Here is a 20578-nt window from a genome sequence, read left to right as displayed (position 1 = left end):
TATCCTGATTAATAAAAAAGACCGAGACAGCAACAGCTTCTTGAATCTGAAAGCTAAATAGATTTGTTTCAAAAAACTCTACCAAAAAAGACAAAAATGTAGGTATCAAGCCCAGATGTCATAGTGTTAATTCAAAGTAATGGAAATAATTATTAGAATAGTTAAGAGAATAAAGAAAAGATTGATTATGGACAACACCAAGTGTAATCTAAATAATTTGAATTCATCTAAGAAGTAATTCTTGTATTAAATACCAGACATGTTGCCACTTTTGTATTGGTGACTAAATTGGATGGTACATACGAACATACAAAATAGGAGTAGTAGGATATTCAGCACTCTAACATTCTCCACCATCCAACACGATCATGGCTGATTTGTTTGCAATTTCTATCTGAATCCCACATTTCCAGCTTCCCCGATAACCTTTAATTGTTTTGCCTAACAAGAATATATTTACCTCTGCCTTAAAATTATTCAATGACCCTGCTTTCACTGCCTTCTGAGGCAGAGTTCTAAAGTTGCCCAACTCTCAAAAAAGATTTCCCCATATCTGTCCTAAAAGGCATATTACAGATCTGAACCCAAGCAGGGATGGCAGTACAAATCTGGCCAATCCATTAATAACAAAAAAAATTCAAAGAGTGACGTCACAGGACAGCAGATTGGAGATTGATTTGTGACCATTATTATTGTTTTCGTCCCCTGTCTAAGTTAGGACAATGGGTTAAATGATGGAATTTAGCAATTAGTCTAGTAGACAAAGGTGTGGCAGGGCAACTCAATCCTATTGAATGCACATCCAGTGCCATGTAAAAACACCAGGACTCTTTTCGTGCACTGGACAAATTCACATGCAGGAAGTGTCATCAGCTGGAGAAGTTCAGGTTCTGGACTTTGAAGCTTGAGTAGCACTCAGTGTTACTACAGTGTATTTGTGAGACTGAGAGCTATGAGTGCTCAGGATGAGGGGACAGTTGACAAGGACCAAGCAGATAGTGAAGTAATTCCCAGAATACATCTCACTCTAGACAGTATTCAGTTTTGAATGCTAGTGAGGATGATGTTTTCTCTGGGAGTACAGCCACAGCCAATGCCACATGACCGGTCAGCTGTGCAAACAGGGAGGAGTAAGATCAAGAAAGCATTAGTGATAGGGGATTCAATGTTTAGCGGAAAAGACACGAATTTGACTCCAGGATGGTATGATATTTCCATGATGCCAGTTTCAATGATGCCATGGAGTGACTGCAGAACATTTGGGGCACAGGGTTGAACACCCTCAGGTCGTGGCCAATATCAGTTGCAGAAACACAGGTAGGGACAGGGATGAGAGTCTACAGGTGGATTTAAAGGAGCTAAGGAAGAAGTTAAGAAGAAGAACAACCTGAAAGGTACTAAGCTGGAGTACTGTGTGCAGTTTTGGTCGCCGCACTTGCGCAAGGATATTTTGGCCTTGGAGGGAGTGCAGAGGAGGTTCACTAGGCTGATACCGGAGTTGAGGGGGTTGAACTATGAAGAGAGGCTGAATAGACTGGGCTTGTACTCGTTGGAGTTTAGAAGGGTGAGGGGGGATCTTATTGAGATGTATAAGATGAAGAAGGGGATGGATAGGGTTGAGGTTGAGAGGTTCTTCTCGCTCAGAAAGGACAGCAGGACTAGAGGGCACAGCCTCAAGATAAGGGGGGGTGCAGTTTAGAACGGAGTTGAGGAGGAATTTCTTCACCCAAAGGGTGGTGAATCTCTGGAATTCTCTGCCCGTTGAAGTGGTGGAGGCTACCTCACTAAATATATTTAAGACACGGGTAGATAGGTTTTTGGTAGACAAGGGGATTAAGGATTATGGGGAGAAAGTGGGAAAGCGGAACTGAGCCACTTCAGATCAGCCATGATCTTATTGAATGGCGGGGCAGGCTCGAGGGGCTAGATGGCCTACTCCTGCTCCTATTTCTTATGTTCTTATGTAACTTCCAAATTATTCTTGGTGCCACACACTAGTGAATACAGAAATAGGAAGATAGTATAGATCAATGTCTAACATGAAAGATGGTGCAGGAGAGAGGAGCTGTGTTTCCTGGGACATTGGGATAATAATCTAGACATCTTACCTCTGCACTGGGACCACTTCAGGGGGTAGGCCCTGTAAAAGCCGAACAGGCTGCACTGCAACAGGGCTGGGGCCAATATCTGGCAGAGGGCATTGCTGGTGCTGTTGGGGAGAGTTTAAATTGACTTGGTAGAGGGATGGGAACCTGACATAGATTCAGAAGGGAAAGAAGCAAAGCTGGAAATGGAAAGCAGAAAATTAGTATGGAAGGCAAAGGGAAACAAAAAACTAGAAAACAGACATCAAAGGAGTCGTTTAATGTTCACTGGCAAATACTTCAATGCAAGGACTCAACTTAATCAGGCAGATGAGCTGAGGACCCAGATAGATCCACAGATAGATAGTCCAATATAGCTATTATTGAAATATGAGTTAAAGGAGGACAGAAATGGCTGCACAACAGTCTTGGTTACAGAATTTGCAGGCAGGAGGAAGGAGGAATCAAAATGAATGAGCATTGCAATATTTGCTAGCGGTAATTACAACTGAGAAATGGAATGATGTGCTGGCAGGATAACCAAATTGGGTCATACACATTAAATTCAGGAATAAAAAGCATATATGTTAACAGATTGATGAGAAGTGCAGAAACTAGAAGGCTGTAATATTTGGGGATTTCAATTATTCAAATAGTAATTGGACAGGGTAGAAGATATAGAGGGTACAAAATTCTCACAATATGTTCAGGGGAATTTTTTTAGTGGTATGTAGCAAGCTCAAAAAGAGAAGGGGAATTTCGGGACTTAGTTTTAAGAAATGAAACAGGTGGAAAGGGTATCAGTGGGAGAATATTTTGATAGTAGTGATCACAATTCAGTTAGATTTTATGAGATGTTGGAAAAGGCAAAGTTAGACCAATGGTAGAAGGAAAGGCCTTCTACTGGGAAGCAATAAACTGAGATGCAATTTGCCAAAAGTGGACTGGAAATGGCTAATTGAAGGTTGAAAATGGCTAACTAAAGATTAATTAGTGTCAGAGCAGTGTGAGCCATTCAAGGAAGAGTTAAGGAAGAGAACTCCTTAACCTAGACACTAAGGATGTCAAAAAGTATAATGGCAGGATAAGATAAAAAAGGAAAGCTTATAACAGATTCTGAGAACTCAAAACTACAGAAAACCTAGAGGAGTACAAAATGTGAAATCAAAGAAAACCCAAAGATCCTAATAATTACAAAAGGAGAAACAGACTAATTAAGGAAAGACTAGGGCCAATTAGAAACCAAAAATGGAACGTGAACATGGATGTAGAAAGCTTTGGCATGGTTCTTAATGAACATTTTGCACCTATCTTCACAAAAGAGGGTAATGATACAAACATCAAGTGTAATTGTGGAGGTGTGAGAAATACTGGACGATATAAACATAGTGAGGGGGGATATATGAAGGGATTTAGCATTTTGAAGGTACATGAATATGATTAAATGTATCCCAGGCTGGTAGAAAAGGAAATAGCACTGGCTGACTAGAGAACTGTCAACATTGTGCCATTGTTTAAAAAGCAAGGAAGGAACAGACTGACGAATTATAGGCCACTCAGCCTAATGTTGCTGGTGGGTATATTACTGGAAACAATTCTGGGGAATTGTATGAATTGTCATTAAGAACAGCATGAAGTAATCAAGGGCAGTCTGCATGAATTTGTTAAGGAAAGATTTGTCTGAATAACTTGACAATTTCTTTTGAGGAGATAACCAACAAGTAGAGTTGACTAGGGTCACAAACTTGATACAGTCTCCATGGATTTTAGTAAAACCTTTGTCAAGGAATGACACAGCACTCTGGTCAGAAATGAAAAAGACCATGGAAGTGGCAAATTGGATCCAAAATTGGCTCAGTAAACGGTCAATAGATGTTATTGTGACTGTAGGCCTATTTCTTGTGATATTCCACAGGACTCTGCACCCAGTCCCTTGCTTTTTGTGGGTATATATCAATAATTTGGACTCACAAATAGAGGGCATGATTAAGACTGTAAACGATACAAAAATTGGCTGTTGGGTTGATAGTGAGTAAGAAAGTTGAAGACTGCAGGAAGATACCAGGTGGGCAGAAAAGTTGAAAACAAAATTCAATTCAGAGACATATGAGGTAACTAATCTGAAGAGGGCAAACAAGGCAAAGGAGTATGCAATAAATGGTAGGATGCACAGAAGTGTAGAAAGAGCAGAAGGACATGGTCCCTGAAGGTAGTAGGGCAGATAGAGTGGTAAGAGGGCATACCGGATACTTACCTTTCTTGACTGAGAAATAGATTAATGAAGATGTTGCTATGAACACAAAATTTTAGCTAAGAGGAAAGATTGGACAGGCGAGGTTTCTTTCATTTGAAAAGAGGAATCAGAGGGGATATTTAATTGAGGTGTATAAAATTATGATGGGCAAAGGTAGAATGATAGGAAGGTCCTATTTCTTTTAGCAGAGAGGTCAATAACCAAGGGGATAGATTTCAAGTAATTGGCTGAAGGATTAGAGGGCCAGACTTTGGGACTCATTAGCTAAAAGGATGGTAGAGATAGAAACTCTCATCATTAAAAATACTAGGATATGTACTTGGAAGTGCTGTAACTTCCAGGATTACAGCTCAAGAGTTGGAAAGTGGGATAGGGCTGAATCGCACTTTTACAAATGGTACAGACATAACAGGCTGAATGGTCTCCTTCTGTGCTATAAATTTTTTAATGTTTCTATGTAAAGTAATACTCTTCATTGCCTGGGTGAGTGATGCATCAACAAACGACTATAACGAATAGTTGTTTGTTAATACAGTACTTGAGTACAGCCGAAAAGACAGACATGTTGAAACTTCTCGTTGTGCACTTATCACAAAAATACAGATACAAGGGGAAAACAACAATTTATACTGTATGAGAAGAAAGTGCTGATTGATTGGCAAGTAGGCTCCGATTGGAAGAGGTGTTGGCATGGAGAGTGTACCAGGTGACTGACAGTTAGCTACCAAGCACTGATTAAAATTTAAACCAGGCAGTTTAACCACAATTGGTCAAGACAATGCCCTCAGGAATGAGGCAGTGTATGTTTTGTCTGTCTGCAAAGGACAGGTTCTGTGTACTAATATATGTAGCTTTCAGTACATGCAAATGCAATACATTGTGAACCTGACTGACAATCTTAAATTGGTTGTCAGCATAATTCTTAGCACATGGAGCTTCCCAGTTCTCATGAACTGGATGACTGGATGCTCTAATATAGGAAGTGGAAAGGAGAAGGGTCATCTTTTTGATATGGGTTAGGGAGCTTCAGAAATAAACTGCGACACTGGAAATAGATAACCACAGAGATCAGTGCCAACTGTCTGGCCCCAAGGACTTGAATACTGAGCTGGAAGATTTTTAATGACTGAACACAAGTGGTCAAAATCAGCGAATGCACCTTCAAATGCTATGCCCCACCTATTGTGCCAACAACCTCACAGGTTGCTCAATGCACTATATTCATAAGAACATAAGAACATAAGAAATAGGAGCAGGAGTAGGCCATCTAGCCCTTCGAGCCTGCCCCGCCATTCAATAAGATCATGGCTGATCTGTCGTGGCTCAGTTCCACTTTCCCGCCCTCTCCCCATAACCCTTAATCCCCTCTCTTATCAAGAACCCATCAACCCGCTTCTTAAAAATATTTAGCGAGGCAGCCTCCACCACTTCAACGGGCAGAGAATTCCAGAGATTCACCACCCTTTGAGTGAAGAAGTTCCTCCTCAACTCCGTTCTAAACCGCCTCCCCTTTATCTTGAGGCTGTGCCCCCTAGTCCTACTGTCTTTTTTGAGCGGGAAGAGTCTCTCCACCTCTATCCTATCCATCCCATTCATCATCTTATACGTCTCAATAAGATCTCCCCTCATTCTTCTAAACTCTAACGAGTACAAGCCTAGTTTATTCAGCCTCTCCTCATAGCTCAATTCCCTCAACTCCGGTATCAGCCTAGTAAACCTCCTCTGTACTCCCTCCAAGGCCAAAATATCCTTGCGCAGGTGCGGCGCCCAAAACTGCACACAGTACTCCAGCTGCGGCCTCACCAATGCCCTATACAGCTGCAGCAAGACCTCCCTACTTTTATATTCAATCCCCCTCGCTATGAAGGCCAGCATCCCATTCGCCTTCCTGACCACCTGCTGCACCTGCAAGCTGGGTTTTTGCGACTCATGCACAAGGATCCCGAGGTCCCTCTGCACCGTCGCCTGCTGCAGTTTTTCGCCACGTAAGTAATAGTCCCATCACTGGCCCATCAGCAATCTCATGCAATCAGGACTGAAGCCTAACATTCACATGCTCCACCTAGCCCTCACACATTAACCACAACTGCAAGGGTCACATCCATATCTCACGGCTTGCAGATACTTCCCGTTTTATGCAAAACAGGAATACATTGCAATGCACTTGCTAACACAATTCTCTTTCTCTTGCAAAACAAGCTAGCACATAACACGATGCAATAGGCATGAACCAGCTACTGGGGACAGGAAAGGTTTTATGTCTCCCTTGCCTTCTGAGAGGAGATGGCACTCAACATGATTGGCGTGGGCGCACTGAGGTTGAGGCAACTGGCATTGCTGAAGCCATTCAGGATACTTCAGCATTGTGCATCATTCTCAAATCCCACATCCCTATTATCCTGCAATCTGGATGATATACAAGCTGTGCAGTGTTACCATACATTTCTTGTTTTTTTACCCAAAATATTGTTCGCTCAGATCCAACAATTTCCTTATGAATTGATATTTTTAGGCGCCCAAGAAGTGTTACCCAGCAAACCGGGGGTGGCGGTTTTTTGTGTGTGTGTGTGTGTGTGTGTGTGTGTGTGTGTGTGTGTGTGTGTGTGTGTGTAAACCCAGAAGAGCAGACATCTGAGGTAGAAGCACTGTGACTTGATCTAACTCAGCCTCCAGCTCAGATATTGGTTCAGTGCGCACATTAAGATGGTAACACAGAAGCACATTCTGCATTTGGTGAGTCACTGGACACGAGTGGGCTATAGTCAGACTACAGGAAAGGGCAGCATGTGTAGCAATTCCCCCAAAGGCGAGGTTGCAGATAGACTCTGATGCAAAGGACACAGATTGAGGACACTGATGGGACAGCATACAGTAAAAGTCTGACAGCCATTCACATCAAAATGCATGGTGCATTGGCAGGCCTCCGAGAGTACCCACTGTCACCATCAAGAAACATGGAGGAGTCTGGCTCCAACTTGACACAGGGTTTTGCAATGACTACGGGAACCCATTGTGGAAGTTGTGGCCAGCTCCATGAGGGCAGTTGAGGAGCCAATCATCTAATGGCCTACGCCTCACTTTTATTGCAGCACGGACAGAAGACTCTCAATGTCTGAGGCTGTATTGGAAACTCAGACTGAGGTCACGAAATCTCATGTGTTGCCATGCAAAGTCAGACTATAAGTTTTATGGATGCAGATACCAGTGCTCAAAGGGATATGCTGAGTCTTAGAGATCCAGTAATCTGCGCTCCAGCAAATCAATGAGGTGTCATCCCAGCAGTGGCAATGGCTCTATGGTGCATCAAGATGTTGTTCCCCTCAGAAAGATAGCATTCATGCTCTTACCACTGCCACATCACAAGTGTTCCCCCTATTGCCTGTCAACCAGCCAGTCCAGACTGCTGCTTGTCAAGGCCCAGAGTGAGAGCACACTGCAAGGTCATCTGTAATCTCTCCCATTGAAATTCAGCGACCTTCACCAGACATTCTGCAGTCACAGGGAAAACATGCACCAGAGAATAATGCCAGGCAAAGGCACCAGCAAGACAGTCTGTAATAAAATGTACACAGGAAAATACTGATTATTGTATAGATTATTAGAAGTGTTGTTGGATAAAGTTGATAGGGAATGATTGCTTTGTGGTATGTTTTTCAGAATTGTGGCCAAGAGAACAGTACGATGGTTCAGAGCGGACTGGTATACAGTAAATAATGCAGAAAGTATGTTAATTGCAAAAATATCTGCATACTAGGTGCATAAAAACAATAATAGGTTATTGTATTAGGTGATTTCAACTTTCCCAACATTAACTGAGATAGTCAGAGTATAAGGGCTTGGATGGGGTAGATTTCTTGAAATGTGTGCAGCAGAACTTTTTAGATCAAAGAGTAGAGGGTCCAACAAGGGAAGGAGCTGTGCTGGACCTAATTCTGGGGAATGAAGCCGGACAGGTGGTTGACATGGTGGTGGGGCATTTCAATGATAGTGATCACAACATGATACAATTTAAGCTTGTTATGGACAAGAAAATAGACAAGTTGCAAAAAGAAGTTTTAGACTGGGGAGAGCAGTGTTTAGCAAACTAACGCAGGATCTGGCCAGGTTAGACTGGGAACAGCTACTAATGAGAAAATCTACAGAAGAGCAGTGGGGCATTCAAAAAGGAAATGGGGAGGGTGGAATACAAGCACGTTCCCTACAGGGTGATAGGAAAGAAGAGAACCATGGATGACCAGAGATATTCAGGATATGATGAGAAGGAAAAGAAAGGCTTTTAACAAGTACAAGGAGAGTAACTAAGCAGCGGCATTAGCGAAGCATAGAAAGTGCAGGGTAGAGCTTAAGAAAGCAATTAGGAAAGCAAAGAGGGGAATGAGAAAGCTCTGGATGGTAAAAGTGGGGAAAATCCCAAGATACCCTATGTATATCAATAGTTAAAGGATAAACAGGGAAAGAGTAGGGCCCATTATGGGCAAAGGGGGCAATCTGTGGGTTTAGCCAGAGGACATTGGTAGGTGTTGGGTGAATACTTCACGTCTGTCTTCAATCAAGAGAAACAAAAAGGTATGGAATTCAGGGAGTGACAATAAGGTTCTTGAGCAACTTGACATAGGGAAGGACAAGTTATTTGAGGTGTTGGCAGCCTTACAAGTGGATAAATCTCCAGGTCTGGATAAGAACATAAGAAATAGGAACAGGAGTAGGCCACCTAGCCCTTCGAGCCTGCCCCGCCATTCAATAAGATCATGGCTGATCTGAAGTGGCTCAGTTCCACTTTCCCACTTTCTCCCCATAACCCTTAATTCCCTTGCCTACCAAAAACCTATCTACCCGTGTCTTAAAATATATTTAGCGAGGTAGCCTCCACCACTTCAACGGGCAGAGAATTCCACAGATTCACCACCCTTTGAGTGAAGAAGTTCCTCCTCAACTCCGTTCTAAACTGCCCCCCGCCTTATCTTGAGGCTGTGCCCTCTAGTCTTGCTGTCCTTTCTGAGCGGGAAGAATCTCTCTACCTCTACCCTATCCATCCCCTTCATTATCTTATACGTCGCTATAAGATCCCCCCTCATCCTTCTAAACTCCAACGAGTACAGACCCAGTCTATTTAGTCTCTCTTCATAGTCCAACCCCCTCATCTCCAGTATCAGCCTAGTGAACCTCCTCTGTACTCCCTCCAAGGCCAAAATATCCTTGCGCAAGTGCGGCGACCAAAACCGCACACAGTACTCCAGCTGCGGCCTCACCAGCGCCCTGTACAGTTGCAGCAAGACCTCCCTGCTTTTATATTCTATCCCCCTCGCTATAAAGGCCAGCATCCCATTCGCCTTCTTGATCACCTGCTGCACCTGCAGACTGGGTTTTTGCGACTCATGCACAAGGACCCCCAGGTCCCTCTGCACCCTAGCATGCTGCAGCTTTTTGCCCTTTAAATAGTAATCCCTCCTATTACTATTCCTGCCAAAGTGGATAACCTCACACTTGGATGAATTGTGCCCGAGGCTGCCGTGGGAGTCAAGGGAGCAGATTGCAGGGGCTTTGACCCAAATGTTCAATTCCTCTCTGGCCACGGGGGAGGTGCAGATGGCTGGAGAACAGCTAATTGGTTCCATTATTTAAGAAAGGATGTAGAGATAAACCAGGAAACAGACAGTGGTCTCACGTCAGTGGCAGGGAAACTATTGGAAAAACTTCTGGAGAAGAGCATCTATCTTCACTTGGAGAGGCAAAGCTTGATTAGGGACAGTCAGCATGGCTTTGTCAGAGGGAGGTCATGTCTAACAAATTTGAATTTAATTTTTTGAGGCAGTGAACGGGTGTGTATATGAGGGTAGTGCAGTTGGTGTAGTTTATAGGATTGCAGCAAAGTCTTTGACAACGTCCTACATGGGGGATTTGTAAAGAAGGTAAATGCACATGGAACACAGGATAATTTGATGAAGTGGATTCAAAATTGGCTCAGTTGTAGGAGACAGATGATGATGACAGAAGGCTGCTTTAGCAACTGGAAGCCATTGTCCAGTGGTGTACCACAGGGATCTATATTATTCAACATTTATATAAACAACATTGGCAACTATGCGGAGAGTAAGATTAGTAAGTTTGTGGATGATACAAAGAATGGCAGGTGGTTAACAGTGAGGCTGAGGGTCTTGGGCTACAAGAAGATATAGATGGAATGGTCAAATGGGCAGATAAGTTTAGATGGAATTTAACCCTGGAAAGTATGAATTGACACACCTTGTGTGGGACTAATACTATGAAAAGGTGAACGTTGAAAAAAGTGCTGTATGTAACTAAGTATGCACTAAAATATGTATACTTGTTATAGCATGACAATAAAGTCTTTGTTGCATTTATTTTGTATTTATTTGCATATAGTACAAGTCCAGGGGTGAAGCTCCTCTATTTATATGTATTTGTTATATTAATTCACCCACAGGGTATAGTTATGAAAATTTATTCACCTTTAAAAGGGTTAAACCAATTTTTTTTTGCTCCTGAGCCCCCCTCCCTTCCAGACCCCTAGGCTTAAGCCTACTCAGCCTAATGGTTAATCCGCCATTGCTTATACACCTTTAACTATGTGGCCAAATTCCCCTCCAACTCGATTTTCAAGTTTGCTGATGACATCACCATAATGGATTGGATCTCAAACAATGACAAGACAGAGTACAGAAATGAGAAAGAGAATCTGGTAAACTGGTGCAGCAACAATAATCTCTCCCTCAATGTCAACAAAATGAAGATGATTGTCATCGACTTCAGGAAGTGTAAAAGTAGAACATGCCCCTGTCTACATCCATGGGGACGAAATAGAAAGGATGGAGAGCTTCAAGTTTTTAGGTGTCCAGCTCACCAACAACCTGTCAACACTATAGTTAAGAAAGCTCAAAAACACCTCTACTTTCTCAGAAGACTAAGCAAATTTGGCATGTTAGCAAAGACTCTCACCAACTTTTACAGATGGACCATAGAAAGCATTCTTTCTGGTTGTATCACAGCTTGGTATGGCTCTTGCTCTGCCCAGGACTGGAAGGAACTACAAAAGGTTGTGAATTTAGCATAATCCCTCATGCAAAATCCATTGATTTTGTCTACACTTCCTGCTGTCTTAGCAAAGCAGTCAGTATAATTAAGGACCCCACGCAGCCTGGACATTCTCTCTTCCACCTTCTTCCATCAAGAAAAAGATACAAAAGTTTGAGGTCACGTATCAACCGACTCAAGAACAGCTTTTTCCCTGCTGCTATCAGACTTTTGAATGGACTTGCCTTTCGTTAAGTTGATTTTCTTTACACTCTAGCTATGACTGTAACACTACATTCTGCACTCTCTCGTTTCCTTCTCTATGAACAGTATGCTTTGTCTTTATTGTGCACAAGAAACAATACTTTTCACTATGTTAATACATGTGACAACAATAAATCAAATCAAAATGTTTGTCCACAGATCTCTGACAGCAGAACAGCATGTTAATACGGTGGCTAAAAAGGCATATGGGACACTTGCCATTATCAATTGAGGCATTGTTTACAAAAGCAGGGAAGTTATGTTGGAGTTGTATAGAACTTTGGTGAGGCCACAGCTAGAGTACGATGTGCAGTTGTGGTTGCCACATTATAGGAAGGATGTGATTATACTGGAGGGGATGCAGAGGAAATTGACCAGGATGCTGCCTGGGATGGAACATTTAAGTTATAAAGAGAGGTTGGGATAGGCTTGGGTTGTTTTCATTTTAATTGGAGCAGAGAAGACTTGAGAGGTGAGCTGATTCAGGTGTACACAGGATTATGAAGGACATGGAGTAAGAAGCAGTTCTTCCCTTGAGTTGAAGAGTTAGTAACAAGGAGACATAGGTTCAAGGTGAGAGCCAAGAGATTTACGGAGAATGTGAGGAAAGACCTTCTCACCAAGAGGGTGGCGACAGTCTGGAATGTGCTGCCTGGGAGGGTGGTAGAGGTGGGTTGCCTCACATTCTTTAAAAAGTACCTGGATGACCATTTGGCATGTCATAACATTCAAGGCTATGGGCCAAGTGTCGGTAGATGAATTAGGAGAGAGTTCAGGTGTTTCTTGTGTGTCGATGCAGACTCCATGAGCCAAAGTGCCTCTTCTGCACACTAAGATTCTATGATTATAAAACTCAGCATACATACAATGTAAAGAACACCAGTTACTAAACTTAAAACTGGATCTTTACTTTTATTCCTCAATGTTCTTCCCTAAACATATACAGATCAAATAGAGGAGAAAAAGTATCAAAAAGGTAAATTATGATAGCAGAGAGAAATTTTGAATATAGGCAAAATGCAACTTTGAACTTGGGCTTAAGATGGTATCATCCTTCAATTTTAAAAAAAGTTATTTTATGGCAGGTCAGCATTGCTGGCAAGGCCAGCATTTGTTGCCCTATGCCTAACTTCTCTTGACTGTGGTGGTGAGCTGCTATTTTGCACCCACTGTAGTTCATCTGGTGTAAGTACACCCACAGTTCTGTTCAGAAGTGAGTTCCAGTGACAGTGAAAGAACTGTAATTTAGGCCAAATCAAGATGGCAGGTGGCTTGAAGAGGGAGTTGCACGTGGTGGTGTTCCAATGTATCTACTGTCCTTAACCTCACCACCTAGAGTGACGAGGGTTTTGTGGTGCTTTTGAAGGAGGTCTGTTAAGTTGCTGCAGTGCCATCTTGTGTTACAAGCCAGTGAGGGGCCAGGTAACCTTTTGCTTAAAGTGGACAAGTTTGAAATCCCAATTACCCATGAGGAGAATAAAGCCATAAAATTCCATAATTTTAAACATCCAAAATAAGCTTTACGATGCAAAGTCAGCAAAACAAAATAATTCACAATATTTATTTTATACTCTAACATTCAGGATTAGCATAAGATAAATATTACTTAACAGGCAAACTGGTTGTGTATGTCACACTGCACAATAAATGGTAGGTGAGACCAAGACAGATCCCACGGATTTCTCAACCCACTCAGACAGCAGTGAACACGGAGTCTCAAAATCTCATTAAAGCTGTTCCCTTCATGAAATATTTCAACCCTTCACTTCTTAAATATCTGGCCTCTGAATTCCCTTCAAGGCCACTCTGGCTTGAACTGCTTTAATGACCATTCACTTCTTGATGGTTCACTCTCTTCTCCTGAGACCGTGTTCTTTGGGATTCACAAAGATGCATAACTACTTCTAATTAGAGGCACAATTCTAGCTCTATCATAGACTGTTGGTTGTACTAAGCTAGCACTAACCCTCAGTTTCTCCAAACTCCAGTCACCCAGATGCTCCAAGCTATAAATGGCTCCCAGAACTTAACTGAGCCCTAACTATCTGACACAGCACCAATGACCTTCAGCCACCACCATCTTAGAGGTTTTTCTGAGCCTAACTGGCTAGAATAAGCTAACAATTCTCAAGTAAGCCCATCTGCTGTTTTAAGGCTCCATCTCTTTTAACAAAGAAACATGGGTAGCCTTCTTGAACTGCCATTCTTTCAGGTTTCTGGTAAACTTTAAAGCTCAGTATTTTAGTTATCTTAACCTTTATAACAATTTTCCCAAAATTAAACATTACCTCTAAAATATTGAAATGAACCACGAACTAGATATTCACACATCTGTGTATGGTATAAACTGCTGCCATTATGCATTGGTGGTGGAGCAAGTGAACATTTCTGTTGGTGGATGGTGATTGATGGTCAGCAATGCTGACCTGCCATAAAATAACTTTTTTTTAAATTGAAGGATGATACCATCTTAAGCCCAAGTTCAAAGTTGCATTTTGCCTATATTCAAAATTTCTCTCTTGTTTTGTCCCGGATGGTGTTGACTTTTGTGGGTATTGTTGGAGCCATACTCATCCAAGCTAATAGACGGTACAGCATTTCACTTCTGACTTTTGCCTTGTAGACGGTTGATGGGCTTTGGGGACTCAGGAAGTGAGTTACTCACTATAGAATTCCCAGCCTCTGACCTGCTCTTGTAGCCACAGTGTTTACATGACTGGCCCAGTTAAGTTCTGGTCAATGTTAACTCCCAGGGTGTTGATGGTTCTAAATTCTGTGATGGTGATTCTCTTGAATGTCAAGGTGTGGTGGTGAGATTCTCTCTTGTTGGAGAAGGTCATTGCCTATTATTTGTGTAGCGCAAGTGTTACTAGTTGCTCCTTTTTTAGCCTTTTCTTTCTTGCATTCAGATTTAGACTTTGCTGTTTTGGCCAATGTTTTACTGAATTCTGGAATTTGCCTTTCTTCCAGATCTAACCATTGGAAAAAATGCTTGAGAATTGGGTGTGACTGGCAGAGAAAATCTCCTGCAGCTAACATGATTCAAAAAGCACTAAGGAAAACAGAATGAGGTGGAAGGAGGGAGGGATGGGAGGGAGAGAGTAGCAGGAACAGTGGAAAGGCGGGCTCTGTAATTTGCTGAAAGAGAGGAAAACACAGTTGGAGAGCAAAGAACTACGTAGAAGGTGATGCGGGTCAAGTTTGGCATTTTTAAAAATTAAATAAGTGTATTTAAGAATCAACCATTAAAATGTTATAAAATTTAAAGCTTCAACCAGCTCTTAAACTTTCTACAATATAAAGGTAGGTTCACCTAACAAAAGAATTTATTAAGCCTCTAGATTCCATGGTCAAAATGACAAGGCATGTAACATTATATGCTGGAATGTGGGATGTTATAAGGAAAAATTAGCATAAATGTTGTGACGAATGAGTGAAAACAGAAGTTAAATGAAGCAGATAGTGTGCATAGCAAGACAATTTTAGTGTATTAAAATAGGCAATAAATTTAATAGACAATACCTTGGACAAATCTCTGAAGTTGCTTGGTAGTGTCAGATCCAACTCCTCTGATTCATAATTGGTTATCACCCAAGGAAAAACCGGATACTGATTCAAGTCATTGTAAGTTCGACCTAAATGAAAAAGAATTAACATTTAATTCATCAGCCGGATACAAATGTCGACAATTGTTTTTCCCAAGCCAGTCAAATTAGAATGGTACTAAACCACTAACTTTCAATATATGAAAACAAATATTATGTAACTTGAATTTTAACATGTTAAAATACATTTGGTGTCAATCCTGGTGATAAACAGTAGATGACAAATGGTGGCAAATGCATCCACTGCTATCCTTGTCAACGTGGAAAAAATTGATCAATTGAAGGGAGAGGGAATCTATTACAACAATTTGCACCCAAACAGCCCCTTTGAAGTAATCAAATGGCGCAAGGAGAAAGCTGACTAGGATTATAAAAGTAAGAACACATGACTGTACATTTGGACAAAAAGGTTTTGAAGCATATTAAGAGGGTTGAAGAGATTAAGATAATGAGCTCCAGAGGAACGAAACAAGACTGCTGATGATACACAATGAACGTAGGATAACAGATTCAAGTCATTGGTTGAGAAGTAAGGATGTAGGAGGTTGTGGAAGGAGGGAGGGGCTAAGCCATAAATTAATATGTGAACAAGCAGGATTTTTAAATTTTGTTTGTTATGGGACAGAAGGCATGAACAAACAGGATCCAGCACATGACAGGAAGCAGACTGAACCTTTATGAATTTGAATTTGCATGTAACCAACACTGCAAGAAAGAAGGGTTGGGTCTAGAAGTAACAAGGGTGACTGCATGCCATCCAATCAAACCTGGCAGTCATTTCGCATAAGGATGAAACAAGGGTACTGTACTTTTGGTGGGTGCCAAATAAGAAGGCTTCAGTTTTCCCACATTTCAGGTGGAATAAATTCTGCTCCCATATAAGGAGTCTGGCATCACAGAGGTGACCACTGATTTGAGGATAGTAATGAAGAGGTAGAGGTTGGTTTATCAGAACACAGATGGAAATTGGCTTCAGCCTGTGAAGAGTATCTCATAGTAAAGAGAAAGAGGCAAAGCAGGAAATTTTGGGGTGCTGCAGGGTAACTATTTGAGAGTGATAGGAGAAGCCATTACTGGAAATATCCTGGCTAGATAGAGATTAGTAGGATCCAAGAACAGGAGAGATAGAATCATGGAGTTTTACAGCATGGAAACAGGCCCTTTGACCCAACTTGTCCATGCCACAGAGAAGGATTGGGAGGTCAGAAGGACAAGGGTGGCACATTGTGATTACAATTACAGAAGATGTCACTGGCAATTTGAGGGAACATTGGGACAGGTGAGCAACAAGTTGGATGACAACAATGCATTCCAATACCTTGATGACAGAAGGGAAGTTAAATATGTATTGATGGTTTGGAAAAGTTGGGAGAGGTGTGTATTTAAGGCGATCAAGAACATGCTACATGTGCTGAGAGACCCATTTATGATGTTATTAAATATTGGCTAGGCAGACCTACTTGAATGGATACTAGATAATTTGAGATTGAGATAGGTCAGAGTTCAGTCCACCAAAGGCTAAGAGTTGGTGGGAAATGACAAAAAGTTGAAGCCCATTGTTGTTGTATTACATTTGAATGGAGCAACTCGAGATGCTTTTTGAAATTAAAACTCTACAATGTGAATGACACACTGAACTTGGATGATGCAGGATTAGTGCTGTGCTGAAGAAAGGGCAAGTGGTGGGCAACGGTTACATGCATACTCAATATTTGAAACAAAGTAGTCCACAAAATTGTCACATACAATGTCAAAGGTGAGGATGTGAACAACCTCTCTAGTTGTTCAATGAAATGATAGCTGATTTGTATCATACTTCCATCCAACTGGCTCGGCTCCATATCCACTTACACCCTTGGCTGATAAAAATGCCTATAGTTCTTGGAATTAAAATTAGTGAGTATCATTAGTATCCAAATTTGTATCAGACATCTAACATTTATTGTATGCAGTATTTACAAACCTCTCCTGAAAGGCCAAATTCTGATTAAAGGTTGCACACCCTCACATTGAATTCCACATCAGAAAAAGTTTTTATCTACCTAATCAATTCCTTTCAAAGTCCTAAAAACATCATCAAATTAAGGCCTTGTGTTCTTTTATCTCCAGGGAATACAAATCTATTCATGTAATCTCTCTTTATAATCTAACCCCTGGAGCATTAGTAATATTCTGGTAAATCTGTGCTGCTCTGCTTCTAAGGCCAACATGCCCTAATGTACCTTGGCCAGTACTGTACACAGTTCCAAATACATTCCAACCAGGGCTTTGTAACTCTTTCTCTTTATACTCTAGCCTAAAAATTATAAAGGTTAACATTTCATTGACCCTTTAATTTTTTTTTATAACTGACCACTACATTTTAGAAATCTGTGTACATGAAACCCTAAAATCTCTTTGGATCTGGAGTGTTCCTAACTTTTCATAATTTTCATGATGCTCAGGTCTAATGCTTTCTTTTGTGCAAAATAAATGACCCCATATTTACCCAAGTTGAAATCAATCTGCCTCAATTTTATCCAACAACAATCTGAACTTATATAGAGCCTTTGAAACATTTCAAAGAATTTCATAGGAGCATTATCAAATAAATTTAATGCTGACCCACTTAAGGAGGTATCAGAGCAGATAACAAAAGCTTTGTAAAGGTTAGTAGATTCTAAAAAAGTTTTAAAAGCGCAAAGAAAAGCAGAGAGGTTTAGGAGGGATTTCCAAAGCTTATAGTAATGGCAACTTGAAGACATGGCTGTCAATAGTGGATAATTAATTTCAGGTATATTCAAACTGGAGAAGTGCAGGTATCTTGGATATTTGTGGGAGTGGGGAGATTACAGAAATAGGGAGGAGGGAAGGGAGGGATGAAGTCAGGGTAGGAATTCAGAAACAAGGACAAGAATTTGAAAATTGAGGCCGCTTAACCAGGAAACAATGCAAGTCAACTTACATTGGCTGATCAGGACTCAGTGCATGTTAGGACATGGACACCAGAATTTGGGATACTTTCACATTCACAAAGGGTGAAATAGGGGAGACTAGCTAGAATTCTGCTGGAACAATCAAGTCTTGATTTTAGCATCAGATGAACTGAGGCAGGGGCAGACTGATGATATTACTAGACAAAGATGAAAATCGGCAGTCTTAGTGATGGAGCACATGTGCGGTCAGGAATTTGGGGTCAAATATGATACCAAGGTTTTGCAGAGTCTGGTTTAGTCTCAGATATTTGCCAAGGAGAGGAATGGAGTTAGTAGCTAGAGCATAGAGTTTGTGTTGAGGACCGAGATAATGAATCATAGCATCCAAAATCCCCAGCATTGGAATTGCGGTACACAAAAATATGGGGAATCCTTCTTGGATATTCAGAGGTAGGGGTATGCATAAGTGCTAACATCCTCTGGATAACAGCCTGCATCAGAAACACCCTACAATGTGATTTAAATCATAAACTTGGTTCTGCCAGGGTTACACAATTACCCGGGAAAAGTCAGAAGAATTACAACCATTTCTAACTTCTATGCCCCCATGTATCTACTAACTATGCGACCAATCTCTCTTCATACAACCTGCAGTACAGCTGCAGTGAGACATCCTTGCTGTTGAACTCACATTCTCTTGGAATGAAGGGCAGCAAACAATTTGCCTTCATAACTACTTGCTGCACTGCATTCTTGCTTTCAGTGTCTGATGTACAGGGCATTCAGTTCCCTTTGTATATCAGTGTTTCCCAATCTATCACTTTTTAAATAATACTGTCCCAAACTAATTTTCCTACTTAAATGGATAATTTCACACTTATCCACGATTGTTGTATAAGCAGAGATTTGGTCGACTAGTTCCATATTCACTGGAGATTATAAGGATGAGAGGGGATCTCAGTCATTGAAATGTATAAAATTCTGAAGGGTGGACAGACTGGATGCAGGGATGTTATTTCACCTGGCTGGGGAGTCTAGCACGAGGGATCACAGTCTCAGGATACAGGACTGAGTAGAGGAGAAATTTCTTCACTCAAAGGGTGATGAACTTGTGAAATTGTCTAAAATAGAAGGCTGTAGAGCCCACATTACTGAATATATATAAGGAGGAATTGGATTGGCATCAGGGGTGTGCTGGAGAATGGTGGTGAGATAGAAAGTTAGCCATGATCACGTTAAATGGTGGAACAGGCTCAAAGAGCTGAACGGTCTACTTCTGGTCCTATTTTTTATATATGTGACTGCATCTGCCACATACTTGTCCACTTACTCAACTTGTGTACATTGCCTTGAAGTCTCTTAAAATCCTTCTCACCCTCACATTCCCACCAAGTTCTTGTCGTCAGCAAACTTGAAAATATCACATTTAGTTCTCCCATCCAAATCATTAACGTATATTGTGAATAGCTGAGGCCCAAGCACTGAGCTCTGTGATACCCACTACTCACCACCTGCCACACCAAAGAAGACTCATATTGTTTCCTGTCTAATAATCAATCTTCAGTCCTTGCCATTATATTACCCCCAATCCTACGTGTTTTAATTTTGCACACTAGCTTTCTGAAAACCTAAATACACTACATCATAGACTCCATGGGCAGGATTTTATGGCCTTGCTCATCCTGAAACCGTAAAATCCCACCGAAGCTCAACAGATCGTCTCATTGTCTGCCCCTTGCCCGCTCCAATTCCTGTGGCAGGCAGGACGGTAAAATTCCGGCCCATGCCTTGATTTGTCTGAACAATCACGTGAACAATAACTTACTTTCAATTTAACAAGCTTTAATGTTAGTTAACATTCGCCTATGTGGAACCTTATCAGAGACCTTCTGAATGTCCAGATAACATACATCCATAGACATTCTCTAGTCTCAAAAAATTAAATTAGGTTCCTTAGACATGACCTCTCTCTTTACCAATGTATGTTGGCTTTTGCTAATTAATTCAAATTTATCTAAATGTTTAGTACCTCTGCCTTTAATTATAAATCCCAATAACGTCACCACAAATGATGCTAGATTAACAGGTAGGCAATTTTTTGGTTTCTCTCTCCAACCTTTCTTAAATAATGAAGTCATGTTTGAAATTTTCCAATTTAAATTGTGTCAGAGGGAGCTGTTTGACGTTGAAAAAGAGATTCTGGAGTATCTTTATTCTCCAGAATGACTTTGCAGTGGGAAAAAAAGGGTCAAAGAAGAGAAGCTGGCAGACAAAGATAAATGGATGGGGTGGATGATGAAGTTGTTTTGTCTACGATCAGAAAGCTGGAAGTGCCAGCTTTTTAGAATGTCATAAAGTCATAGAGGTTTACAGCATGAAAATAGGCCCTTTGGCCCAACTCGTCCACGCCATCCTTTTTTTTAA

At 41.2% G+C, this 20578-nt stretch overlaps 1 protein-coding gene across 1 annotated transcript in view; it reads right to left on the bottom strand.

The window, feature by feature from the left end:
• The window catches only part of lrba (LPS-responsive vesicle trafficking, beach and anchor containing), an 888619-nt gene that overhangs the window by 270660 nt on the left and 597381 nt on the right, over positions 1-20578 (bottom strand). Inside the window, exon 43 of the mRNA XM_080192970.1 lies at positions 15157-15269. Within this exon, the coding sequence (XP_080049096.1) occupies positions 15157-15269 (113 nt within the window). The remainder of the gene's footprint in view (positions 1-15156; positions 15270-20578) is intronic.

The sequence above is a fragment of the Carcharhinus amblyrhynchos genome, chromosome 1, assembly GCF_965287045.1.
Source record: "Carcharhinus amblyrhynchos chromosome 1, sCarAmb.v2.hapA, whole genome shotgun sequence".
Lineage (NCBI taxonomy): Eukaryota > Metazoa > Chordata > Chondrichthyes > Carcharhiniformes > Carcharhinidae > Carcharhinus > Carcharhinus amblyrhynchos.
This window is presented reverse-complemented; position numbering and strand designations above follow the sequence as displayed.